Source organism: Tamandua tetradactyla, chromosome 2 (assembly GCF_023851605.1).
Source record: "Tamandua tetradactyla isolate mTamTet1 chromosome 2, mTamTet1.pri, whole genome shotgun sequence".
In the NCBI taxonomy this organism is placed as follows: domain Eukaryota; kingdom Metazoa; phylum Chordata; class Mammalia; order Pilosa; family Myrmecophagidae; genus Tamandua; species Tamandua tetradactyla.
The window spans coordinates 209,748,175-209,775,431 of record NC_135328.1 but is presented as its reverse complement, the minus strand read 5'-3'; the positions used below and the strand labels follow the sequence as shown (position 1 = coordinate 209,775,431).

Genomic DNA, 27,257 nt, shown 5'->3' with positions numbered 1-27,257 from the left:
TTTGAATCATTTGCAACTTTATTCCAGAGCAGAAATAAGTCATTTTCTAACAATAAATATAAAAAAAAATAATAATAAATTAAGGTTCGGAAAAAAAAATAACCCAACAGGACAAAAGCATTAACACTGACAGAGGGGTAAGAGGCTGGAGAAACTGGGGAATGGGCAGGAAAATCCTGCCAGCACCGGACCCCCAGCCCTGGGAATGTTCCATGCAGGCCGTCCCCCTGTCCCCGGCCCACGCAGGGCCCCCTGCCACACACACATTCTCTCCACAAAGTACAAAATATATATTTAAAAAACCTCAACACAACCAAGCGTCCTGCAAGGGTCCCGGCGAAGCAGTGGCGGAGGACAAGGCCTGGGAGTCTAAGAAAGGCACTGTGGGGGGGGGAGGGCAAAGAAGCCATCTGGGGCTCTCCTGGTCAGGCCGAGTTCACTGCCCATCCTCTTACAAAGAGTGAATGGGGCGTGAGGTACACTGTTCACATGGCCGAGGACTGACACCCCCCTCCCCCGACTCCCAAAATGTTCCTTGTGGGAGGCGGTGAAGGGCTGGTCAGTTTGGAAATGTCCCACGTGTATGTCCAAAGGCCTTGGCGGCCTCCTCTCCCAGGGAATGCTGGGACCGCGGCAGTGCCTGCTAAGTGCTTGGCTGTCCTTCTGAGGGGAAGGGTCCCCAGCCCAGGAGGGGTACCCGAGTGCACCCCTGCCCCAGGCAAAGACCTCAGGATGGCGTCGAGAAGGAACTACTGGAAATAAACAAGGTTCCTGCCGGCCCAGCACGGAGCCTGTGAGGCGGTCGCTCTGTCTCTTCAAGTATTGTTGGCCAAGGTGGGGCGCGAGGCCCTCGGGGCTCAGATGGGGACCCCCACCATGTTCACCTGGTCCTTGAGCCCCAGCAGGCTGTAGGCAATGCGCTTCTGGTGGCCGGGCAGCCGCACCCCAATCTTCTTGATGTCCCTGCGGAGCCGGGGGGAGCAGGGCAGTTAGGGGCCAGTGTGGGGTTGAGCCTGGCCCGAGCTGGTGCAGAGGGCAGCTGCGGGAGGGAGGCGGAGGTGGGGTGGAGAGAGGGCAGAGAGGGGGGACCTGTGGGGTGACAGAGGCCCAGTTGGAAGGAGACCCGAGAAGAGGCCTGCCCCGGGGCTGACAGGAAAACGATAGAAACGCCAACACAGTGAGATGCTTTTGTCACACGAACACGATTCTCTGGAGGTAGGTGCTGTTTTCACCCCCATTTTGCAGATTAGGAATTTGAGACTCAGAGGGGTGAAGTGACTTGCCCAAGGACGCTCAGCCAGGAGGGGGCAGAGCTGGGAATCCAACCCACTGTGAATGTGCCTCCCTAATGCCCCCAGCTGAGGCCTCCTCCTCAGGAGGAGCTGCTGCTCAAGGCCCCTCTGCCCAAGGTCTCTCCTGGCTGTCGCCTTATTTCACCTTCACCCCTTCCACGTTTCCACTGCAGGTAACTGAGGAAGGACAAGGGTTAAAGCTCAGCTAGTCTCTAAAGGGAGGGGCTGCCAATGACTAAGCAGCCTGAAGCAGGTGCCCTCCCTTGCCTAGCCTCAGTTTTCTCACCTGTAAATGGGGACAATACCGCCCAACAAGAGGGCGGGAGACCCCAGAAGCTGGTGGTAGAGGGGGAGGCAGCATCAGTGGCCAACAGAGACATGTACCCACGGCCCTCCCCCTCCCCCTCCCCCGAGGTACAGGCACCTCTGGGCTCGCCCTTCCTAGGCCCCCCCAACCCCTCGTAAAACCGCTTCTCCACCCGGGAGCTGCCAGCGAGAAGTTTGTTGCTCACTTTGGGAATTTTCTCCTCCACATCCTCACCCACCAGCCCCAACCCATGAAAACACCCAGGTTTTTACGGGCCTTCTCTTGGCTGTAAATGGAGCTAATTATATGGTGTAAGCTCCTATTTGCAATTCTGTAGACGTGATTTTCCCACAGACTCTGGGAGTTCTGGGAGAAGTGCTGAGCAGGGTAGGGCCCACCAGGTGCCCAGGGAGGTCAGGGACAGGGGGCTCCAGGAAGGGGCTGGAAGTGGGGCTCTTGGGGGATTTCCTAACCTCCACTTGCAATGATGTTGGGGGTGCTGAAAAAGAAGAGGCACCCCCCTCACACCTGTAGGTCTCAAAGTGGGGGGTCCCCAGACCACACCATTAAGGCCACTAGGAGAGGGGGCCTTGCTGAAAAGGCGGGTTCAAGTGGCAGCTGAAGGCGAGTGAACCTGCATTTTCATTAGGCCTAGAAGATCCTGCCGTACGGTTTAGAACTGGGGGCTCCTTAGCTCAAGGACTGCCACTCGTCCCCTTGGGGCCCTCTCCATGGAGCCCATGCTAGGCCTAGTACACAGTAGATCCCCAGGGAGTAGCTGCTGAATGAATGAATGAATTGTTGGCTGGGAATGAGCTGCCCTGCGCCCAGTGTGTGATTAGTCTGACGTGGAGGGAGCTAAGATCACTTCCCAGGCTCAGAGTCCTAGGCTGGAAGGCAGGGAGCCAAATTCTAGTCCCAGCCATGCTCTGGACTCAGGTGAAGGCCGTGGGCAGGTCCAGTCCCCACTATGGGCCTCAGTTTCTTTATATGTAAAATGGGAGACCTTGATTAGAGGCTCCAGAACAGCCAGCCCCAGCCCCTGGCCCGCTCAACACAAAGTCCTCAAAACTTCCCTTCTTTCCCTGCTGCATTTCCTAACCCCAAACAGCGTGACAGACAGTGGGGGGTCGCAGAGAGGCTGAACGCCTGGGGCCTAGTACAGACCATCCCAAGCTGGAGCCTGCCCCGGCCTCAGTTTACCGCTCAGGAATCTAGGTCCGACACCTTCATTGACTTTCCTCAGAGCAGGAGACCCAGCTCTGGCCCTGGGAAACTTCAGGCCATTTAATCCTCCGAGCCCCTGCTGTGGGCTGACTGTGGGTGAAGAAGAGGGGGCGAGAAATGGCTCTGGAGCTCCATGGCTCTGCTCATACATTCACCCAGCAAACCTCTTCAGCACTGAGCCTGTGCCGAGGGGCCCATCAGCCTGTCCCTCGTTACCCTCCCAGGACACTGTACCCGGTAGCCCTGGATAGTGTGCAGGACCTTTTGCTCAGCTGGGCATTGTTGGGGTGCCACTCAGAAAGGACTGGCACCACCAATCTAACTGGAAACCCATTTGACTCCCAAAACAATAGAGAAGGGGGCTGTGGGATCACAGAGGAGCAAGTGGTCAGCCTCTTGGGGAGGGGTCAAGGAAGCATGGTGCCAAGCTGGGGTGGGAAATTCAAATAACTAAATTAACTGCTTAATGATGACCCCTTTGGGACAGAGGCTGGATTATCCTGAGACCAGCTTGAAGGCTTCCACTGGGGTGCAAGGCAGGTGTTGACACAGCCCTCAGGTTGCAAAAGTGCTTGCGGACCCCCAGTTATTTGACAAGGTGGGGTGAAGGGGGAGGTCGTGGTGGCATGAGTCACGCAGGCACCCGCTCCGAGCACCACAGGGCCAGAGAGAGGAGGAGGGAGGACTGGGTGACTTCCTGCATTTATCCAGGCCCTTTCACAACAAAACACACACACACTCAGCCTCCATCAATCCAAGATAGCCCTGTCCCTGCTCGTGGGAAAGGAATTGGCCGAGGAGCACCCCGGGCTATTTTGGGAAGCTTCTAGAACATGTGTTTCCTGTAAGCACTTCTTACCCTGAGCTCTGTCACCCAGAAGAGAAACTGTTGTCCTTGGTGGGAGCCCCCAGAAGGGTCAAGGGGGGCTGTTCCAGGTTCCCAGGGAAAAGGAGGGGGTGAAAAGCACGGGAGCAGAAGAAAAAGAAACGCGGATCATGCCTGTACTGTGTACCAGGCGTGGCATCTGAATCGCACCCATGTAATCCCCACAATGGGGAAACCAAGCTTCAGAGATGGAGCCTAATTTATCAAGGTCACCTACTAGTGGGTGGCAAACGTGGAACCTGAACCCAGGGTGACCACAGAGCCCAAGCTTGTGAACTTGCAGATGGCTGAGAACGAGAGATAACCTGGGTCCCATCTCCCCTACCCAGAGCACACCCTGCTTTGAGCCCCCACACCTCCCTCTGGTCGGCTCTGTCCCCTGCCTGATTCCCACCCCCCGTTATCCCCTGGGGCAGGCCATGGCCTGGTTCGAGAGGGCTTGGCCCATAGGTCAGAAGCCCAGCTGAGCAAAGGTTTCCAGAGGCCCTGGAAAATGTTCATGCACCGGCCCAAATCCCAGAACTCCTGTGACCCACAACCATGGCAGGCCGGAAGACCCCCTCCAGGCAGTTCCCAAAACCTCCCGGCTCCAGGACTCGTTCCCGCCACGACCTTGGGCCCTGCACCAGCTGGGCTGTTGGGATCCACTGCTATTTTCAGAGGCACAAAAGGCTAAAAGGATAATGCCTTCTCCCTCCTGGGACGGGAGGAGGTGTCCGTGCCAAGGCCGTGCCGGGAAAGGTCCCTGATTCTGGAGCTGGGGAGGAGAGAAGAGCTCCCATGGGACAGCTTGACAAAGGACCAAACCCAGGGCCAGCAGGGCGTAAGCAGCACTGCTGGCCAGGCTGAGAGTTGGCCACGTGGAGAGAGGTGCCGGGAAGGGATGACCCTGGGCTCTCTCCTGGGCCTCAGCCAGGAGGTCCTGGGGCTCTGCTCATCTCTCCTGGGCATGCTGGAGAGGAACCTGCCCCTAACTGGTTGTGTGACCTCAGGCAAGCTATGTAAGCTAACTCAGTCTCAGTTTCCCCATCTATTAAATGCACCTATTCACAAGGCCACTAGGAGACTCAATCAGGTAATGTCTGAGGGGAAGGCCATTTAACCTCTCTGAGCCTCAGTTTCACCAGTAACAACCTCTCTTAAATTCCAGAGCTTGGAGACCAACTGACCAGGGCTGGAAGCTCACTGTGCCCTGGGCAAGTCACTGCACCACTCTGTGTCCATTTCTTACCGATCCAAGGGACATTAATAGGATGAGCTATCCCGAGGACTGGTCTGCATTCTCATAACAGAGGAGGCCCGTGTCAGCCCTTGATAAGTGGTCACCACTGTTATCCTTACAAATGCAGAAAGGGGAGGGAGCCGAGAGCGGGTACCCAGAACTGCTGCCTTCTGACCTGGTGCCTCCCTTCCCCTAGAGTCGCTCTCCCCAAAAGAGAAGGAGAAAGAAAAGAGAAGGAGAAAGAAAAGAGCTGAGTGTCGGGAGGGTAGAGAGAAGAGCTGGGGTGGCAGGCTGGAAGCAGCCTCGGAGGTGGGAGGTGTGTGGGGTCAGGACCTGGGAGGGGGACCGACTCACTCGTTGGTCATCTGCACCACCTTCTCGATGGCAGTGTAGCCGGCCGTCACAAAGTGATCCGTGTACTGCTGCATCTTGATGGACTCGAGCCACTCGGACACAGTTCGGAAGGGCACCCCTTCCGAGCCACTGGTGCTGGGTAGCCGGATGGACACCCTGCAAGAGGAAGCCCCCACACCCGCGGGTGAGGGGCTGCGGCACCCAGCCCACCCTGGGCCCTGAGCCTGCTGTTCCCTGACCTGGGCAATACATCCAGCTGCCTCCTGCCTCAGTTTCCCCATCTGGGCAACAAGGAGGCCAATTAAGGAAGGATTCAGTGAGCCAGCCTGGCACAGCAGGAGTGCTTAATTAATCTTTATGACTACAGCTGCCACCCTGGTGCCTGCTATTGGTCCGCTGCCAATAACCACAAAATAACAAAACATCAAGAGCAGAGGTTTGGGTTCTTAGATTCACAATCCCGGCCTGGCCAGTTGTCAGCTGCATAAAATACTTAATCGACCTGCATCTCAGTTTTTGCATCTACCAAATGGGGATAATAGCGGGACCCAACTCAGAGGTTGTTTAAATGGGTTAAACATGTTAATGCTGGGTGTGACGCCTGGCTTCTATTAGTGTCACGTTAGCAACCCCTGCCCCAGAGCAGCAAAGCTAGAGCCTGACGTCTGAGTCTCCCCCTGGCTGGCCACTATCCCTAAGAGGCCCAGAGGCCGGCAGGAGTGAGGCTGGGGGTGGCCCCAGACAGAGGCCCCAGAACTCACCGTGGATCAAAGTCAGCCAGGGTCTTGAGGGAGTCGGGAGCCCGGATGAGCTTGTCGAGGATGCTGACGATGTCGGTGAACTTGGGGCGGCGGGCGCGCTCCTGCTGCCAGCACTGCATCATGAGCTGGTAGATGGCGGACGGGCAGTCCATGGGTGTGGGGAGCCGGAAGCCTTCGTTGATGGCTTTCATCACCTGGCAGGGCGGGATGGTCAGGGAGGCTCCCGCAGGCAGCCACGGAGAGCCGGCGAGGGAACCCCAGAGCATAGAGGTGGGCAGAGAAAGGGAAGGGGAGCCCCAGAATCAGACGGAATGGGACCTCCTTTCTTGAGGCCGACTCCCAACTTTCAGAGCTGCACAAAGGGCAAGTGCTAAGGGAAGGGACTCCTGACCCTGCTTCTGTCCAGGACACCCCAGGCAGTGGCCACACTGTGTGCCCCGCAGCCCAGCCTCTCTGCAGCCTCTAGACTTCTCTTCGGTGAGGGCACTCTTTCCCATCTCTTCCCCTGGCTCCCTTACTCTGCCTGTATCTCAGCAGAGGCGTGAGCTCCTCTGGGAAGCCTCCTAGGCCTCCAGGCTGGGCAAGGCACCAGGCATGCACACACACATGCACACGCACTCACATTTGTGTGTGCCCACAATGCACACACACCATGTAGCTCACATGCACACTCACACAACACACTCGTACATGCACCCACACACTTCTCACTCTCTGGACTATAGGTAGGGATTGTCTCCCTGGAACACAGCCCAAGGCCTGGCACACAGTAGGTCCTCAATAAACATTTCCTGGATGAGCGAATGAATGATCTGTACCAGACGAAGGAGCCCCAGGCCACTCTGGCCCAGCTTCTGGGGCTTGGGGATGGTAAAGGGCATCAGTTCAGGCCCAGGCAGGGCTGGGCAGGGCAAGGGGGTCCTACCTCATGGTTTGACAGCTCCCAGTAGGGCCGCTCCCCGTAGGTCATCACTTCCCACATGACAATGCCAAAGCTCCACACATCGCTGGCCGAGGTGAACTTGCGGTAGGAGATGGCCTCTGGGGCTGTCCAGCGGATGGGGATCTTGCCACCCTGTAGGGGACCCAGGCCCGGTCACCACTGCCCCAGAGGACTCAAGGCCCCCTCCACCATGCTCCCCAAGGAGGCTCTGGCCTCCGGAGGTCCAGGCCCCAGGTATGCAGGCAGGAAGACCCTGGAGCCTCGGCCCCCTCCTGTCCCCTGTCCCCAGGAGGTGACATATGCCCCCCGCCCCGACTCACACTGGTGGTGTAGGTGGCCTCGGGGTCATCCTCCAGCACGCGAGACAGCCCGAAGTCGGACACCTTGCAGACCAGGTTGCTGTTCACGAGGATGTTGCGGGCGGCCAGGTCACGGTGCACGTAGTTCATGTTGGCCAGGTACTTCATGCCGGCCGCGATGCCCCGCAGCATGCCCACCAGCTGCAGCACCTTGAACTCGCCGTCCTTCTCCTGCAGAGCACAGGCCCTCAGCCGCCAGCCAGGCACCCCTGAGCCACCTACCCGCCTCAGCCCACATCCTTACCCGCAGGAACTTGTCCAGGGCCCCATTCTCCATGTATTCAGTGATGATCATCATGGGCTTGTCTGTAGGGCAGTGGGCACAGGTGTAAGGGGGTGGCCAGAGTTGTAGAGGGGGTAGGACAGGTGTGAGTGGGGAGGTGGACACAGGTGTTGGGGGAGCTGGACACAGGTGTGGAAAGGAGGTGGCACAGGTGGGAGGGTACAGGTGTGGGTATAGGTGGGCACAGGTTTTAGAGGAAGTTGGTACAGGTGTTGGGAGGAGGTGGGCACAGGTGCAGGTATAGGAGGTGAGCACAGGTGTGGGGGAGGTCGGCATAGGTGTTTAGGGAGGTAGGCTCAGGGGTGTGGAGGAGATGGGGGTACAGGTATGGGTATAGGTGAGCACAGGTTTTAGAGGAAGTTGGTACAGGTGTTGGGGGAGGTGGGCACAGGTGTGGGGGAGGTCAGCACAGGTGTTCAAGGAAGTAGGCTCAGGTGTGAGGAGGAGGTGGGCACGGGTGTGGCTACAGGAGGTGGGCACAGGTGTAGGTGTGGAGGGATAAGAACAGGTGTGGGAGAGGTGGGTGCAGTTGTGGCCAGGTACCCCCCCCACACTCCCCCAGTGGCCCTAGTGAACAGAGCCCCCTCTCTGCCCACCATGAGTCAAGGTCCCTTGAGGACCCAGCCCCGCGGGGCGCCGAGCCTCACATTTGGAGACGACGCCCTCCAGGCGGATGATGTTGTGGTGGCTGAACTGGCCCATGATGCTGGCCTCACTGAGGAAGTCCACCCGCTGCTTCTCGGTGTAGCCAGCTTTCAGCGTCTTGATGGCCACGGGCACCTCCTTCTTCCCCGAGGCCTTCAGTGTTCCCCGGTACACTTCCCCAAACTCTCCTGTAGGCAGGCGCGGCAGGGGAGTCAGCCCGGATGTCGGGGGCTCCCTCCCTGTCCCCTGGGCCGACGGCGCCAACCTCACCTGCTCCGATGACCTTCTGCCGCGTGACGCACGACGGGTGGATTTCGGTGGTGAACTTGAGCACAGCCTGGTTGGGGTCCTCGTAGGTGTGGGGGTCCACGTATGTCTTCAGGGGCTTCAGTTGTTCTGGAAGGGGGAAGGCAGGTTGGGGAGGGGTCCCTGTGAGGGGTGCCCGAGTGAAGGAGGAGGAGGCATCACCAGGAGCCCTAGGAGACAGGGACCAGGCCATGGGGCAAGGACCTCTGGCTCAGCCCCTCGCAGCTGTCAAGGGGAGCTGCTGGGCTCCACCCCGAGCACCCTGGAAATGTCCTGGGTGGCTCATGGAGTCAAAGGGGACAGGTGGGGGTTGCAACTCACCTGATTTGGAGAAGTAAACATCCTCAGGGGACTGGCGGGCTCGTAGGCTCTTCCTCCTGCCAGAACCCCAGTGGATGGTCAGGCAGGGAGGCCAGGGAAGCCCGCTCTACCCGGACTGCCCCCGTGCCCCTCCCCAGGCCCCTCCTGCAGCCCCATCCCCACTACTGGGTAGAGCGCGGGGAAGGCAGGAGAAGGGCAAGAGAAAGCCAGCCTGAGGCTCACACCTTGGGATCCGACATCTCATAATGGCCCCTGTAAGAGCCGAGAGGGAAGCTTTCCTCCTGGGTGCTGCCGGTGCTTCCCGCCTGCGTTTCCAGGGTGTGCAGACACACCGCCAGTGGGCCCTGCGCCCCGGGCCCCGCCTTCCAGCTCATCGCACCCGTAGGCCGCCCAGGAGGCTGGGAGTCGAATGCCATCATCCCCATCTTTTAGACGAGGAAACTGAGGCTCCTGCCCTCTGGGTCTCACCTCGCCCCTTGGGGAGCCTGGGTGTGGGCTCTTACGAACCTGCGGTGGATAAAGATGCCGATTCCCGCCAGTACCAGAAGCAAGACCAGGCCGACGGCCACGCCACCAATCACCGCCATGTTGCCAGACCCTTCCGTGGCTGTCGGGAGAGACGGCTGTTGACAAGGGACCCTCTCCCAGCCCAAAGCCCAAATCATGGCCACTCCGCCCATTGCACCCAAGGCCCACCTTCGGGATCCAAGACCCCTGAGCATCTGCTATGTGCTGGGTGCTTTTGCTTGTGGCGGCTCATGAATCTGAGGATAATTGTTCCCATTTCGCAGATGAGCAAATGAGAGGTTCAAGGAAGTGGCTTCCCTAAGGTCTCACAGTAGGTGTTGTCTGACGCTAAGCTCTGGCTCTTGCCAGGATGCTGGGATTTTGAACTTGGGCCTGCCAATGCCAGAGCCCAGGTGCCTCCTTCTCACCATACTGCCTTGAACCCACATCCCACATCCCTGGTCCTGGTCCTTGGCCCACCCCACCCCTGAACCCCCAATTCCACTCCCTGCCCAGACTTGGTGCTGGCTCTCCCAGGGCTGGCCTGGCCTCTGGCTGACCAAGGGGGCATCTCTAAGCACTTCAATCCACACCCTTCTCCCAGAACTTTTCAGCAGCTTCTCTGCAAGGCCCCGGCCCGGCCCACACCCGAGCCCTGACTCACACAGCGTCTGGAACTCGTGCACCTTGCTGCCAGCACCCTGACCCTCCTGTGTCAGCGCCTGCACCTGGACCAGGTAGATGGTGTCGGGGGCCAGGTCGTCCAGCGTCACAGAGAAGCCCTCAGTGCGGCGCACGTTGTAGCTGTTGGAGTCACCCTGTGGGTTGCCAGTGGGCAGAGAGTCAGGCAAACACAGCAGGGCAGGGGTTTCACTCAGGCCCCCAGAGGCACCCCCCGCAGCAGGGCCAGGTGGTCCACTTGTGTCATGGAGTGAAACTGAGGCCCAGAGAAGCAAAGTGGCTTGCTCAAGGTCACAGCCAGCAAATGCATGACCCAGGGCTCCAACCCAGGCCGTCTTATTCCAAAGATCTTGCTCTTTCCCCAGCCCCGACTGCCTCGTCCTGCAATTCCAGGACACTGCGTCCTCTCCTGCAAATCTCTGGCCTGGGAGGCGACTCTCTGGGTGACCCCAGACCTCAGTTTCCACAACTGCAGAATGGAGCTCCCCACCCCCAGCTGCCGGGTGCAGCGAGCATCACAAATCAGGGCAACACTGTCTTCTGTACCCAAGGCCCACTTTAGGGACACACAGCTGTCCCCTGCTTCCAGTCCCCACCCTTTGTGGGTTACCTTCTTGCGGTAGGTGACCTCATATTTCCACACGCGGCTCTGCTGCCGCAGGGGGATACTCCAGGACACGCTCAGCGAGGTGGTGCCGCGGGCCTCCAGCGTCACCTTCGGAGGCTCTGGGTAGGACAGCAGGTGCGGGAGGGGCGTGAGGAGCCATCTAGGGTGCTGGGGGACCCAGACCCAGTCCCACCCACAGCCCAGGCTCTTTAGATCCCATCAGGGATCCTCAACTTCCAGCTGTAGGGCCCAGAGCTCCAGGCCCCCCCGCCCCAGCCCACCACAGCACCTGGCCCATCCGAGGTGCCTGTTGAGTACTGATGACTAAACGCACAAATAAAAATAACAGCCGACACTTGCTGAATCCTTTCCACATGGCAGGCACTAAGAGCCTTACATAGAATAACTGATTAAATCCTCTCAACAATGCTTTTATCACCCCCGTGTTATAGGCAAAGACACAACGGTCCAGAGATGTTGAGTAACCTCCTCATGGTCACACAGCTCGGATACAGCTCCTGAGTCTGTGTTTTCAACCATGGCTCTCTGCCTCTCTCTGAACCCAGCTGGACTGTGGCCCTGGGTGTCCACCTTCTTTAAGTCCCCTCTTCCTCCGGGGTGGACCCCCCACCCTCACCCCGGGGCACAGCCACAGCCCCCACGGCCTTACCTGTCTGGTTGATGCTGACGCTGGCGGTGCGGAAGCTGCGGCTGGCCACAAGGCCCGAGACGCCATTGCGGGCCTCCACGGCGAAGGTGTAGTTCATGTGTGGCTCCAGCTCGCTGACGGTCAGGCTGGTGCGCGCAAGGCTGTGCGGAGGCTCCGAGTAGCGCACGCTGGCCTCGCAGGGCCCGCACTCCCCGGACTCGGGCCAGCACTGCTCGCAGGTGACACTGTAGACAATGTCCTCGCGGCCCCCGCTGTCCTGCGGGGGCGTCCAGCGCAGCTCCACTTTGGCGCCCATGCCCACGGCCGTGAGGTAATGAGGGGCAGAGGGTGGGCCTGCACAGAGGGCACAGGGCAGAGCGGGTCACGCCCGGCCAGGCACACCGGACACAGGAGGCCCCGGGCGAGGCAGCCGCGACACCAGGGGGCCTTAGGCACCCCTCGCTGGCCCAGGACTCACGTGTGCATGGCATGGACAGCGGGTCCTGGGGGGCCCGGAAGTAGCCGTCCTCGCACTCGCAGGAGGTGGCGCCTTCGGGGGAGGGCAGCGTGTGCGCAGGGCACCCCAAGCAGGAGCTCTCGGACGCCTCGGGCTTGAAGAATCCAGGCGAACAGGCTGGCGGGCACAGAAGCACAGGGGCATTAGCTCCAGCAGCAACCACCCCAAGTGACATCCCCACTCATGCGCCAAGGGACCATCCCCAGGCAAGTCACTAAACCTCTCTGGGCCTCTTTTATCTCTGGAGTGATGAGAAAACGCACAGCAGGCACCCAGCCTGTGTCAGGCACCCAGGACTGCCTCGCCTGGGTGCTCTGAATCTTTGCACCCCCTACTGGTTCTCGAAAGATGTGCAATGCCCCTGGGCCTGGCATTCAAGGCCCACATTTCCCCTAAGAATCCAACCTGCCTCCTAAGAATCCTGCCGGGTCAGCTGCCTGTCTCCTGCCTTATCTCCTGTCATCAGCGGCTCATGGGGCTGTGAGCTGCCCGGGGCAGTGACAGCGGCTGCTTCCCTGTTTGTGTTTGTCGACTGACCACCACCACCACCTTGGCTGATCAGCCAGCTGCGCCAGCTCAGGTCTCCACCCGTCGAGGAGCCCTTCTCTTGTCTCTCGTCCTCGCTGCCTCCCCGTCCCCCCAGGACCCGACCTTCCTGTTCCGGGACCTGCCGAATGGGAGGCAGGAAAAGCCAGACCCCCAGCATTTCTCTGGATCTGTTTCCAGGGACAGAGTCATTTCCGCTCCAGGAAGCGGCTCTTCCTCCCCCGGTGGCAGGTCCTGGCCGGCTGGGCTCAGGCACCTGACTCCGGGGGTTTCTTCCTCCACCACCCCATCCTGCCCCTGCCCAAGCCCCTTCCTGGCCCCACAGGCAGGAAGCTGCCCAGACAGGGACCCACTGTGCAGAGCCGTCCAGGGCATTGGCAGCTGCTGAGGTGGCCCAGGCTCAGGTGGAGTCACCCAAGAGGTCCCACTCCCTGACCACCCTACAGTGACTCCCTTTAGTTTATCCTGTGGAGAGAGTCCTGGGACACCTCCGACCTCATCTCATGGACTGTTGGGCAAAGCTCTGAGACAAGCCACACAAAGCCTTGGACTTGGGAAGCAGGAAGCTAAGAGGCATGTGGCAATGTGTACAACAAAGGGGTGGGCAAAGGGCTAAGGAGGTGCAGCAGGGAGACTGCCTTGGCCAGGGGTCTGAGGAGATGCAGAGGGGATATTTCAGCTGGGACTTGAAGGCAAAGTAGGAGTTCAGCAGGACAGAGATACTGGGAGAGAGTTGGGGATAAGAAAGAGCACAGCTAATAAAGAAACTGAGTGGCTTTGTGGCCAAAAGTTAGTGGCGGGGAATGGGCAGCTGGCAACGAGGCTCAGCAGTCTCCAGGGGCCAGGTCAAGAATGACCCTGAATGCCAGGCAGAGGAACCAGGACTTTCTCCTAGGCACAAAAGAGAGCCAGTGAAAGCATGAACCTAGAAATAATGGCACAGTCATATCTGCACTGTCAAGAAAAGTTCTTGGCCAAAGGCTGCCTGGAATAGCCAGGGGTCAGCCTGGCCCTCCCTTCAAGGCAGCCCAGGCCCCTCCCCAACCTGGCCCAGGAGCCACACAAGTTGTCTTTTTTACCCCTTCCTCCATCCTGTAATGCCAAAACATCAGCACTACTCCAAAAGAGCTCCTGCACACCCCACAGGGAAGAGGGCTTGTCCAGGACCACACAGCAGGACGGAGGTCGTCCCGGCCCTGATTCCTGCCTGCTGCAAAGCCTGGAGCCTGAACTGCAAACTGTGACCACTGACTAAGCCCTACTGTGTGCAGTTCCTGGGCCAAGCACTTCATCTTCCTTTAGTCCTTACAAGAAACCTGTGACACATGACACTGGTGTCATGAATCTCATTTTGGAGGAGGAAGAAACTGACACTGAGAGAGGAAGAATGACTTTTCCAAGGTCTCTACGCTGCTAAGACCTGAAACCAAACCTTAAACCCAGGTTTTCAGGATGCCCAAGTTTGAGCCTCTTTCCTTGGGCCACTTCTGTCCCCAGGAACACCTCCTCTTGGAGCAAAGAGAAATCAACGTTCTGAAACAAGCCTGAAGGGAGGAGAGGTAAGTCCCAACCCCCTTCAAGGGCCAGAAAATCCCAAATCGAATCTCAGGACATGTGGGCATGTCCTTATGTGTGGCATGCCCTGCACCCCCAATACAGGCTTTCTCAAATGGTTTGAAAATGTGTGTCCTATGAGAAGAAAAGAGTAGAGACAAACCCAGAGGGCTGGGACAGTCAAAGCCATCTCCCTCAAGCCTCAAATGTCTTTGAAATCTCCTATTGTATCAAGAAATCCATGTGTATTTTGCATTCCTCACTATAACATATCTGTTACAATACAAAAATAGCTCTCTCCTCCCCCCAAATCTTCAAGTAAAGTAAAAATGAGATTCCAGAAAGCCGGGCCATGTTTATCCTGGGATTTCAATTCCCCCAAGGCCCTAACTTGTCTGTCAAGGGGCTGTCATCCTGGTGGTCCAGGCCCAGGGCAGCTGGGGTGCTCCGAGGAGGCAGGTTCCAGCCCCCAGAACCAGCCATACCTTCCCAGCCCAGCCAGGCTCCCAGGCTGGCAAGGGGGGCACAACGCCCCACCACTCAATTTGGTTCCATGGAAAGCTTCAGCCACCTGTAAACCCCCAACATGCCCCCCACTCCCCCACTGTGTTGCAGCTCTCAACTCCCCCCACCCCCACACACACCCTTGTGCCAAAAGGAGGAAGTGGAGGAAGAGACAGGTTCCATTCTTTGGCCCCAGAGCCCGGGGGTGGCCCGCCTGCTGCCGGCAGGAAAGAGGGAATTTGGAGAGATTTCCGCTGCGGATGTGCCAGATAATACAGTGGAGAGGCCGCGTCAACAGGGCATGTGCTTGCCTGATGAGAATGTGCCACCCCCTCCTCCAAACACAAGGCTGCAAGGGGTTGGTCCTGGGCCCCGCCAGAGTTCACCAGGGCTCAGGGGCCCAGAGTTAAAGTGTAGTACACCAGCAAGGCTCTGCTTCTTCTTGAGTTTGCCCAGTTAGATCTCCTGGCATTCTGATCAGGCAAGTGGGAGGGGGTCACACACATGCATACACCACATATCCACTGCCCCTTTAGCCTGCCAGCAAACTCCTATACATCCTTCAATACCCAGTTTAAGCTCCTTTATACAGTCATCTCAGACTACCCCATTAGAGCATCTATCATTCAATCTTCTATTTATCCATCAGAACTGAGCACTTTCTACGTGCCTAGGATCATGCTGGGGGCTGGGGATATGAGGGAATAAAGGCTGTTTCTGCTCCAGGGGAGTTCACAGCCTGGCTTTCACGCTCCACTTGAATTAATATCCACCCATATCAGGCTCTATAAGACTGGCAGCTCCTGGGGAGCAGGAACAGAGTCTGATTCACCTGAGTCTTGTGGCCCAGGACAGGGTCTGGCACACAGTAGGTGCCAGCTAATGTTGGATGGATGGATGGATGGATGGATGGATGAATGCATGCATACATAGATGGCAAATCTACCACACATTAAACACACGCTATAGGAACACAGGAGTGAGCAAGGTTCCAGCGCCCAGCGAGGCCCAATGGGGTAGGTGCACCAGCACCCCCACCTGCCTGGCCTTGGCACACCCATGGAGAGCTTCCCAGACCCAGCTGCCTAGCAGGCCCGGACCATTCCAAACAGGGGAACTGGGGCACGGTGGCTGCACCCTGGGCTGCACCCTGGTTTTTCCAGTTCCCAATGCCCATCCCTAAGGTAGCAGCGTGGGGTCACTCAGGGACAGATGCCCTTTGGTGTGACTCGAGTCCAGCCCCCAACAGAGCCCCTCCCCTTGAGGCCCAGCCACCTCCCAGGCCAGGGGTGGTGAGGTCATGGGGTCAAAAGGTCATAGTAGCAATCCACACGGGGCTGGTCACCTCTTGGAGCCAGGCCCAGCTGGTGACCGCAGGGCACCACCTCAGGCCCAGGACATGGGGCCTGGACTTTGTCTCCGCACCCTGACAGGCCGCCAGTGGCGACCTGTACCTTATTGACCCAACAAACGAAGGGGACTGATAACTTCAGGCTTCGGTGGCTGCTGGCTGCCGAGCAGGCCCTGTCGCCCCCGCAGAAGCAGGGGCCCCGTGTCTGGGGCTGGCGGCTGCCCTGCCCCGCACAGCGCGGGGGGGGGGAAACGCCCGCAGGCACATTCCTCCACCAGGCTGCGATAAGCACTGCTCCCGCCCCGCCCCACCCCGGCCCAGCCCCCGGCCTCCTGCTCTCTCCCTACCACTGGCCTTTTATCTTCTGTTTGCTTTCCCTTGCCTCCTTCCTTCCGTTCTGGGGACCCACTCACCTCTGGCGAGGGGCGGGGGCCGGTGCTCCCCCCTCCGGCCCCCCCCTCCACAGTGCCACCAGGGCAGGACACAAGGTCAGGGCCACGCCCAGGGCTCTGCTACCCTCGCCCCATTCTGCCAGGCCAGAAGAAACCCCACAGAAATAATGCCCCGTGGCACTCCCAGGAGGGCGGTGAGAGTGAGGATCGCGGTCAACAGCCTGCCAGAGCTCCAGCCTGGGAATCAGCATGTCCTGATAAAGCAGCGTTCCAGCAACAGCACCTGCCACAGCCAAAGGCCACCTCGCCCAGGGACCGCCCCCCAAACCAGAGCTGGGCCCTGCCCAGCGGAAGCCTCCCCTTCAGCCAGGGACTCTGGGCTAGGCCTGGGTCACTTGGGACACTAGCACTAGGTGTCCCCTTCTTGCCACACATGGTGAGGTCATGGGTGACAGCTGGCCAGCGCACCCCAGGTTTCAGAGCCACATGAGAAAGTCATGCAGTTAGACCCGACCACTGGGGCAGTGAGGGTCCTGAGGAACCTCTGGTCCAACCCATCCATTTTACAGGTGGGGAAAGTGAGGCCCAGAGGGTCCCACAAGGTCATCCAGCTTGTGGGCAGAAGGACATGCACCAGGGACAAGTGGGGGCAGTGGATTGTCTTCTTCGTGACAGGTTCCAGCTCTTTTGGTCACTGTTTCCTTTCTGAGCCTCAGTTTCCCCTTCTATAAAATGCGAATAAAGCCCTCAGCCTCTCTGGGTTGTTTGCGAAGACTGAGAAAATTAGCTTGTGAAATGCTTAACAGGGTGCCTGGAATAGGGTGCCCCTGTGAATTGGGGGGACAGCAAAACTAGAGTGGGGAGCAAAAGCCTCCAAGGAAGTAATTACCGATCCTGCAGTCCCCACCCCCAGCTCTGGCCTCCCAGCTGCTGGGATGTGCCCCTGGCCAAGACCGCTGACCACCTGCTCACCTGGCCGGCGGTCCCTGTGGGCCAAGGCGCCAGCCAGGGCCCGCCAGCTCAGCTGCCGATGCCAGCACAGGAAGCAGAGACAGACAATGAGACAAAGCCACCCCGGGGGAGACGGTCAGTCTGAGTGACTCCACTGTCCCCCAGGCAGGGCCGGGGGGTGGGCAGGGGAAGCTGGAGAGGAGCTGGCTCATTCCTGACATAGCTCAGGGAGCTCTCCCAGGCAGCGTGCCCACCTGTCCGCACACCGCACCTGGGAGGGTGTCTCCCTTCCGCCGCCCACTTAACTCTTTCCTGGGCTCTGGGCTTCCCAGGAAAAGAACCCTGAGGAGAAATGATGGACTCAGAGAACAACCAGGACAAGATGCTGGGTGATGCTGAGATGCCCACACTGCCTTACTGGGCTCGGTTCCATCATGAGAAGAAGATGCTGGGAGGACTGAGTCTACAGTCCCAGGGAGGGCAGACCCTGTGCCCCTCTCCAGCTTTCCTTCAACGGACACACAATGGCCTCCCAACCACTCAGCCTTGGACTGTGCCCCCAGCCCCCTCCGCCAGGGCCCGCCATCCCGGGGCTGCCCAGAGAGCCCGTCCCAGGGCCAGGAGCTGAGTCAGGGATTCCGAAGGAACTGGTCATTTCCCGCCCCATTTCCTGCCCCATCCTCCAGGCCAGGCACCACTGTATCCCTGGATTCAAATCCTGATACAGCCACATTTTAGCCATGTGCCTCCAAACAGGTCCCTTTACCTCTCTGAGCCTCAGTTTCCTGGTCTGTTAAATGGGTTTAATGACAGCCCTGCCTGGCTGAATGAAAGGTGGGGAGGACTCAGCAAAAGCCTCCAGGTGAGGATGTGCCTACCACTGGGAAAGCACTTGACCCACGGCAGTTGTGACTTTTTTCATCAACATCATGGTCAGGGGCTGCCATGGCAAGGGTCTGAGGACCTGAGAGCAGCCAGCCTAGGGGCTCCTGGCATCTCACCCACTTGGACTTCCAAACCACACTGAAGGGAATTTTGCTGTGACGCAGGTCCCGGGAGGAATAACCAGGTGACAGGTGGTTGGCAGTGGAGAGGGTCCCACTAGCTAATTCGTAGATTTTAATCTTGTAAACAGTCTTCCTGCTGGGCTGAATCCTCCTACATCCCGGGCTGCTCAGCTCTTCACAAACAAAGCTGGCCAGATCCCTGACCCCTACTTCCAGAGGAGGGAAGGCTGCCCCCTTCCTAAAGAGACACCCCCACCACCACTCCCCAACCCCAACCATCCACTTATCAGGGCAGGCCTGAATCACCAGCCTGTGGAAAGTTTTCAGCTACCCCTCACCCCCACCCCCGCATTCTTTTGCAAGGATGTCATGTGGGAGGGGCCTGCTCACTCTATTGGGCTGCCTCGTGCCCCCCCCCCCCTACAGTTATTGTCTGAGGCCGGGAGTGTGCCTCTGAGGTCACCCAAGGCAGGGGCCGCCTGGGGAAGGAAGGGGGCTCACTCAGTGGAAGGGAGCTGGGAGGACAAGGGCATGGAAGAAAGGGCTGGAGCAAAGACTACACTCTAGGATTATGGTCAGCAAGGCTCTTAGGAGACTTCTCATCCAGGGGGTTATAGACTGTGTTAAGCAAGATTCTGAGGATTTGCTACACGCAGCAAGTGCATCCTACCAGAAGGAATTTGAGGCTCCTCCAGCACTTCAGCCCCTTCGTGGGTTGAAGAATCCATGGCTAAAGCCAAGTATAAAGTCTACTGTTATAGTTGAACTTGCTCATTTTATGGACAGGAAACCTGGTGCCAGAGATGAGAAATTTGCCCAGTCACCCTGTAGGTATGTGCAACTGTAGGAACTAAAGCCCAATTTCTCAACATCCCTGCTTATCTAAGTAGAGACGCTCCCAGAGAGAGGGGACAGACTGGCCTTCCAAAGGTGGGCACATATTCCACACCTGCCCTGCCCCATAGCCATTCCCAGAAAAGGTCACCCATTGAAAATTCCACATTGTTGTCAGGATTTCCACCATCGCTGGCCCTAGCCATGCCAAGCTGTGTTCTTGACATCTCTGAGGACCTATCATGTGAGCTTACAAATGCCCAAGTCCCATGCCCAGGGTCTGGTTTAAGTGACCTGGTCATAAGCATTTTTCACAATATGCAGCCAGTGGATGCAGATCCCAGGCTAAATTAAAAACTTGCATGACAGAAGGGGAGCCTGAGGTTCAGAGAGGTTCAGTGACTTGCCTAAGGTTATACAGCGAGTTAACAAGAGAGGTGGAACTAGTTCCTGGGAGTACACTATGTGTCCACAGTTCTGGCATGTAGTGGGTACTCAAGAGCTATTTGTGGGATGAATCATAAATAGCCGCATTTATAAAGCGCTTTTGTGTCAGGCACTGACCTAAGGTCTTTACAAGCATTTAGTCATATGATTATCATAACACCCCTATGAGGTGGGCGCTGTGACCGCCTCCATTTTACAGAGGAGGAAACACAAGCACAGAGAGGTTAAGGGACTGCATAAAGCCACACGGCTAAATAGGGACCTGAGATCTGAATCCAGGGACACTCATCCTGGAGCCTGCGCTCCATACCATACTGCTTCTCAATTCATTCATTCCCAATGAATAAGTAAATCCCGTTATAAATAAGGAAACCAACACCCAGGAAGGACCCATGACTTCCACGAACAGAACCACTGCATGCCAGTGCTGGGATGAATTTACTAAGATCCCCCAGCAGAGCTGGAACTAGAACCCAGGAAAGCAACCTCCCACGCCAGCACCCCCTCCCCTGCCAGCCCAGCCCCACCACTCACCCTGGCATGCGTCCTCCACCTTCTCATAGCCGGCCTGGCACAGGCACTGCCCGATGGGCACCAGCCACTCGCCATCTACGGCGCAGTGCATGCGGGGCTCCTCGCCCCCAGGCGGCACCACGGCGTGGTCCACGCAGGTGCCAGCCACAGTGGCCAGGGAGGGTGCCTGGGAGCCGGCGATGGTCTCCGGAAAGCGAGCCAGGCCCTGCAGCAGCTCGGGGCACTTCTTGTAGTAGACACGGACGGAGAGCAGCGCCACGCAGGCACCAATGTCCTGGAAAGCCAGGTAGAAGCCTTTGCGACTAAGCGGCCCCACCGAGCGCTCCTCCACGTTCAGCTTCACGTGGCGCGCCTCAAAGTCGCTGCTGACGGTGATCTCGTCGGGCGCGATGGTGTCGATCTTGGTGAACTGGCGCTTCTGGAAGTTGGTGCCGTAGTCCACGTCGGACTCAGCATAGTAGAGGTTGAAGGTCTCCTTGCAGGAGCTGGCACCCCCCGGGAAGCTGTTGCAGTCACGGACGGTGAACTTGAGCTCGATGAAGATGCGCTCGGCCTCGCCGCGGTACACCCAGTTGGTGCGGAGCCAGTTGTCCTGGTCACCCGCCACCACGTTGCACACAGAGTACATGTAGATGGGCAAGTCGTCCATGATGTTCTGCATCAGGTCCCACTACGCAGTGCGGGGAGGGGGCGAGACGTTGGTGCGGGCAGGTGCCCGGGGGAGGGGGGCGGGGGCTGAGGCCCAGAGGCATGGCCCAGGTGGCCAAGCTGGGCTCTGGGAACGTGCTTCACAGTTCTTGCTCTCCCTATTTTACAGGGAAGGAAACTGAGGCCTGGAAAGGTACCTCAAATCACCCCTACCCAACCAGGATTGACCAAGGCGGGAGCTGACCCCTGGCCTTTCTGACCCGATTCTCTGGACACTGAAGCTGGAAGGAAGTCTCGGAGCCCCTGTGTGACCTTAAGCAAGTCACTTAAGCATTCTGAGCCTTGCTGTCCCCATCTATACAATGGGGTCAAGATTCACTACTTCAAGAATTGCTATGAAGATAAATGACATAATGCCTACAAAACACTGAGCGCAGTGCCTAGCACAGAGTAACGGTCATGCAAGGCAGCTGCTATAATTATTAATATTATTATTATTTACTGCGTGTGCAGATAGGTGTGTATAGCAGCGACAGGGATTAAGAAAAAAACAATGGATGGTCCGCCACTATCTAGGCTCTGGCTTTAGAACAGGCCAACACGTGTTCTACCCTCTCAGATCACAGCTCAGCTTCTTCCAGGGAGCCTTCCTAGGTTCTGCCAAGCATGCCCCTCTGGCTCCCAGTCTCCATGTCCCCTCTGGGGAACATGTCCCATGTCACCTAATCTGGCTCCCACACTAGACTCTGAGCTCCTGAGGGCAAAAACAATTTATAATTCGTTGTCGTACCCCCAAGGCCTACCTGGCAGAGTAGATATTCATTCAACAAATAGTTGAATGAAAGCAGAGAGGTTAAGGAAAGGCAGATGGGCCCAGACTCCACTATGCCCTTGGGCCTCAGTTTCCCACTCTGCATAATGATGGGGTTGGATTAGATGATCTGCATTCCCTCCCAGCTGGACATTCCAGGTTCCGGGTACTCTGCTCTGAGCTATTCCCCAGGCCTGTTCAGAAGTCGGGTGACCAGAGATAGGCAGCTGATGCTCACAGATCTGGTCAGAACTGGAAACTGTTTCAAATAGCCTCCTGGAGATACCCCATTCCCTGGTTCAGGACCCCAACCCCAAGACAAAGTCAGCAAGAGCCCATTGTACAGATGGGACAACTGAGGCCCAGAGAGCAGCAGTATCTTCCCCAAGATCACACAGCAGTCCTACACAAAGCTGGGAAAAGAACCCTGGCCTCTTGTCTGCCAGTCCTGGCCTCAGACTGTTTGTGGGAATGAGGCAAAACAAACTCAGCCCCATGCAGGAAAGGGAAGCAACAGCTGGGGGGTAAAGAAAGAAGCCCAGCAGGTAGGAACTTGATCTGTTTTTCCAGGGGTTGTGGGGAGCTGGGAGCTGTCTTTCCTTCACCCCTCACCTCCTGGGCTGGGACCTCAAAGGCAGAGGGAGCCTTTAACACCTTCTCTCCCAAGAGGTGGATAGAAAGAGCCAGAAGTGTCCTTTCAGCCATTGGCCCTGCTGGGGTACACCAGGGTCACTGCTTAGCTGGGGCTTTCAGCTGTCTCACCAGCTCCTGCCTCTCTGCAGCTTCCCTACCTTCCAACTCCACCCCCATCGCCCCTACCCGCCCCCCCCACCACCATTCCTGGCCTGGGGCGGCTGACTCTCAGCCAGGTGTAAGAAGCAAGACCCTGACTTTGAACCTTGGTCGAGCTGTTTAATCTAAGCCAGGCCCCACCCTCTCCCTGGGTCTCAGTTTCCCCATCTACACAGGGAACCAGAAGCCCCATTCCCACGCCTCCACCCCACCCTGAAGGCTTACCCCTCTGCCATACGGGTGTGTGAGCCAGCCGAGTTCGCCTTTAGCTGCAGCAAAGTCCAGCAGCACAACTGAAGAGAGATGGGAGAGGGGGCTGCATGAGCTTAGGGGTATCTTCAGGGTTCAGACCAGAGCAAAAGAGACAAGAACCCCAAGAGGTCCTGACAGCCTGTCGGGCCTCGAAGAGACCTGACACCACGGGGTCACCACAGCCAAGAAATCTGCCCCTTGACAAATGGAGAAAGGAGGCCCAGGAAGGGCTGGGAGCTGGTGGAAGCCAGGCAGCAGCAGATTTGAACAGGGACGAGGCCTGGGGTCTCCCAGGCAGGCTCGAGTTGGGCCGTCCTGCCGTCGGCCCCCAGCTGGGTAGAGCAGCACGGGCGAGGGGGGAGTGCTGCTCCGCGGGAGGACAGCAGCTGGGCAGAGAGCTGGGGCGTGCAGGGGTATTAAGTGACACTGCGGACACCGCGTCTGCTTCCTTGAACAACACTGCCCGGTCAGAGACACCCATATGGGCTCTGGCCATGTCCTCCCCACCCCAGCATGAAACATCTCCGCCCTGCCGAGGCCACACAGCACACACATACACATGGACGCACGTCTGAGGCCCTCCAAGACAGAACCATTAACAGGCGGGAAATCTCTGGCTCTGGCTGAGAGGGGGGAGGGTGGGAAGTTCGATCTGGAAACGGACCCTCTCACTGCAAAAGCCACAGAGTGGGCAGGATGGAGTCCTGAACCTAGGGGGGCCCGAGAGGGACCCAAAGATACACACAGCTGGCGAGATCCAGAAGTCACCCCCCCACTGCCTGCCCCCCATACCCTGGCCACTGCCCTTCCAGGGAGGCCTAAGGGACCAGGGCTGGAAACCCTTGTCGGAGACTTTCCAGGCTCCAGGACCATGCTTTCCTCAGTGGGGTACTGGGAACCTGGGAAGGGGGCACTGGGTGGGAAAGCCCATCCGCAGACCCAGCCTTGCCTGGGGCAACTCACGAAGGCCCGCCCTTATAAGACCTGGTGCCCTGCCCCTCCTCCATCTCCAAGTAAAGTCTAGGTAGCAACATGCTCCTTGGATGGCAAGGAGATTGGGGAAACTGAGGCCTGGAACCTATGTGAGGCCCCAGATTCAAGCACTATGGTGTGTGGGGAGGCCAAGCACTCCCTCCCTTTGGATCCTGGAGCACAAGGAGTACGGCCTTGTGCATTCCTCGAGCCCCGGACCTGGAGTCTAACGGTGGCACTCTGGGCAGGGTGGAAGCAGAGATGGGCCCGATTTGGAGGGACTGGGAGCGGGTTGAGGGGCCCGAGGTGCTCGAGAAGTCTTAGAAATCTTTTCCAACGCTAGCCTGCCCTCCTCTCTCGGGCAGAAGGCCCCAGGTCTGGGTGTGAAGTGCTGCCACCTGGACCGCTGACCTGGGCCAAATCTCTCTAGGAAGGGGCCTGGCCGCCCAGACTGGAAAGCGGAAATCCGATGTGGCACCAGCCCCAAGGTGAGAGCTGCGGGGGTAGAGGAGGGCGGTTCGGGGGGGACAAGGAGGCAGGGATTTGTTCAGACATGCCCAGGGCCCAGGCTTGGAAAATTCACCAACCCCACTAGCAACTGGAATGTTCCGGCTGCACAGGAAGGAATCTGGGGGCTCCTGGCTCCAGCTGTGTGGGTAGGAGGCTGGTGAGCACTCCTTATAAGTCCTGTGCGCTGGCCCTCCCAGGTGGGTAGGAGGCCAATAGTCTGCTGGGCTGATCACCCCCAGCTCAGAAGGGTTAACCTGTCCTGAGGGCCCCACCACCACCCCACTGCTCTCAGGAGTCCCCTCCCTTCCAGCCCCAGACCTGGCTCTAGGAGTATCACGGGGCTCAATCTGAGAAGAAAAGAAGCCTTCACGCAGGAAGGCGCCACCCCCAGGGGCTTCCAGCCCCAGCCCCCTCCCCGGGAAATTCCCTAGAACCAACCACGAGGAACAGGAGGCGACCAGCCCCAGGTCCCTCCACCCTGACGACTGTGGCTCTTTCCCTGGGCTCTGCTTCCCTAAACAGGGAGGGGGACTGGGAGCCCCTCAGCTGCCTCAGAAGGCTTTCCTGAGTGGCTGTGGGTGAGCAGGTGTGAAGGTTCCCTACCTTCCCCACCCCTCTCTCCCCCAAAATCCCTCCTCTCCTGAGGTTCCACTCTTTAACATCATCCTTATGGGTTTGTATTGCCTTTACAGTCTTTTATCCAAATACAGTACTACCACCACTAACCTATTATCACTTCCCTACTCCCCTTATTCCCCTTTACTAAGACTAGCTAATACCTATGGAAAGGGGGGAGACAGGGGAGTCTGGAAAAAATGAAGAAAAATGGGAAGGGGGCAGAGGATAAACTGGCCTTCCAGAGTTCCTCAAGAAGCCAAGGACTTTCCAGCCCTCTTCCCATCCACAGCCTGAGATCAGGAGGCCCGCCACGGCACCCAGACCCCTGCCCAGCTATTCTCGCTTCCCAGGAAAATCCACCATGAAACCACAATGCAAGGGGCCCCTGGCTCTGGCAGCCCAAAAAGCCAGATGCTCGAATCTGACCCTCTCTGGGCAGAGGGCCCTGGCTGGCAGGAGCTCAGGCCACTCCATCAGCTCACCGCAGTAAATGGGCCTGCCTCACTTTCCCTCATTTGTCAAGGGTGGGCAGATTCAGTAACTGCTGAGGACTTAACAGGCTTTTGTGTTTGGGATCTCCAAACGCAACCTGGCTCCTCTACCCATGGGAGGGGCGGGCAAGAAAGGAGAAAAGAAATCTCAGAAGCCTGGGTTAAGGGTGGAGGGTGCATGCCTGTCCTTCTATCTGCACTCCCCCCACCCCCAATTCACCCCCAGGCAGATCAGCCAAGTCCAGCCTGAATCCCGAAGAACAGAACAACCAGCAGCTGCCAGCTGGGCCATCGCTCTCCACCCCCACCCCCCATGGGTGCACCTCCTCTTGGAGCCTAAGCAAAACTGCTCCCCCATTCCTGTACTCTGCAATCCTCATCCTCTTTCCTCCTCCATCCTATGGGGGGGGGGGGGGGCGGGAGAGGCCCGCAATTGGACTAATCATGTAGGTGGGGGAGGAAGCGACATAGGGGCATGGGACAAGGAGGCTCCTGGGTTCCAGGCCAGGAGCAAAGCAGCAAAGCAACCACTGAGTCGAATCAGTCCTGCTTAATCCCCCCACCCCCCATGGGCAGCCTGCTAGAAAGGCCTGTAGTGATTCCAGCTGTCTTTCCCCTTCTCTCCAACCACAGTCCTCCAGAGAGGGGGAGGACTGGGAACCGGGGAAAGGGGGAGGGTTGGGGGGAGGGGGGCTGGGTGGCAGAAATCCCTGCCACCCAACCCTCTGGCAAGCAGGGAGGGTCCCGTCTGATCCCAGGACTGGGACAGAACACTCCCCCCAGCCCCCCAAAGCCACTCCCCCCAACAGTGGCTCCAACGCTGGCCTCTTTTCCTCCCAACCTGGGCTAGCAAAACCTCAAAGCCCAGTCTGAGGGATGAAAAAAGGAGCTGAGGCTCAAGGAAATCTCTCACCGCCCAGGGTTTCCTCTGCACTTTCCCCACGGCCAGCCTGCGGAAGCCTCCCTCTGCCCAGGCAGGCAGGGAAAACTGGTTCTCACTGCTGGAAACTGAAGCCGGCCTGGCTGGGTGGACAGGAAGGTCCCCCGCCAAGTACGGGTGCTCCCAACCTCTCCGCGACCCCGACTGAGGGACAACTCCCCCATAAACACTCCGGGTCCGCCCAGGGCAAAGTCTGGGCCCCCCCCCACCCCGCACTGGGGCAGGGGTAGGACATTCAGCACCCCAGCCCCCGATCGATGCCCGGGCTCCTTGGCAGCCCTGGGATGCCGGCTCAACACCTCCAGAGGCCGCGCCCCCACCTGCCGCATTTCCTTGTTCTGAGTCACCCCTTTCTCAGAGAACGCTTGGCTTTGGGACTTCCTGTCCGCACTCGCGGCCGCGAACCTTCCCCACCCGAGTTTGGGACTGCGGTTGGAAAGCAGCGAAGGGCATGGGTGGGGAGAGGCTGGCAGACACCCCCAACCCCCATGCTCTCCCCCAGTGACTGAAGACGAAGAGGGGTGCGGAGCAAGTTTCAAGGAGCGGTAACTTCCGAAGGGGGCTCCTTGCCTGCCGAAGAGACCTCTCCCCAAAATGAGGGGCCTCCACAGAAATGCCTACTCTGGAAGATGGGGGCAAGTGGGGTAGTGACTTCGGGTCTCTAAGAAGTAGAGCCCTCGGAAAGTCCCCCAGACTCGTATTCCCACGAGATACCCCCTTCTCCAAGGAACCCCCACGCCCCCCGCCCTCCGCCGGGCGCCTTCCTAAAGCAGCCGCCGGGGCTGCAACCTCATGGCCCGCGCCGTGTCTTCCCGCGGCCTCTATGCCCAGCGCACCTCCAAGCCCGGGAGTCCCCGCAGTCTCTACAGTCCCGGTGGGGGTCCCAGCCTCGTCCCGATCGCAGTCTACGCGCCCACCCGACCCGAGCACGCCGGGACGTGGCGGCGCCAGGACGGTTTCCAAAGTTGCGCGAGTCTGGGCGCGCGGGGCTCCGGGGAGGCGCGGGAGTCCGGGGTCCCCCCGCCGCGCGCGCACTCACCTTCTTTGCCCTGCGCCGCCGCCGCCGCGGCCAGCGCGCAACCCCACAGCAGGGCCAGGCAGGCGCCGGGCGCGCGGCGCTCCATGCTGCCCTCCGTGCTCTCCGCCTGACCCTCCGCGCCTGGCTCCCGCACGCCCGCCGCCGGCCTCAGTGCCCGGCTCGCGCCCGCCAGCCCGCGCGCAACTTGTGCCCCTCCT

General features: G+C 58.7%; 1 protein-coding gene across 1 annotated transcript; it reads right to left on the bottom strand.

Annotated features, from left to right (window-relative positions):
- Nucleotides 1–27,257, bottom strand: EPHA2 (EPH receptor A2). Its single transcript, XM_077151167.1, has 17 exons — nt 27,061–27,257; nt 22,464–22,531; nt 19,988–20,657; nt 11,829–11,984; nt 11,372–11,704; nt 10,705–10,820; nt 10,078–10,231; nt 9,414–9,513; nt 8,907–8,962; nt 8,550–8,675; nt 8,282–8,467; nt 7,596–7,657; nt 7,313–7,522; nt 6,975–7,124; nt 6,050–6,243; nt 5,289–5,444; nt 1–963 (listed from the first exon to the last, which is right to left on the bottom strand). Exons 1-17 carry the CDS (start codon nt 27,143–27,145, stop codon nt 858–860), a joined length of 2,928 nt encoding a protein of 975 aa, XP_077007282.1. The 5' UTR covers nt 27,146–27,257; the 3' UTR covers nt 1–857.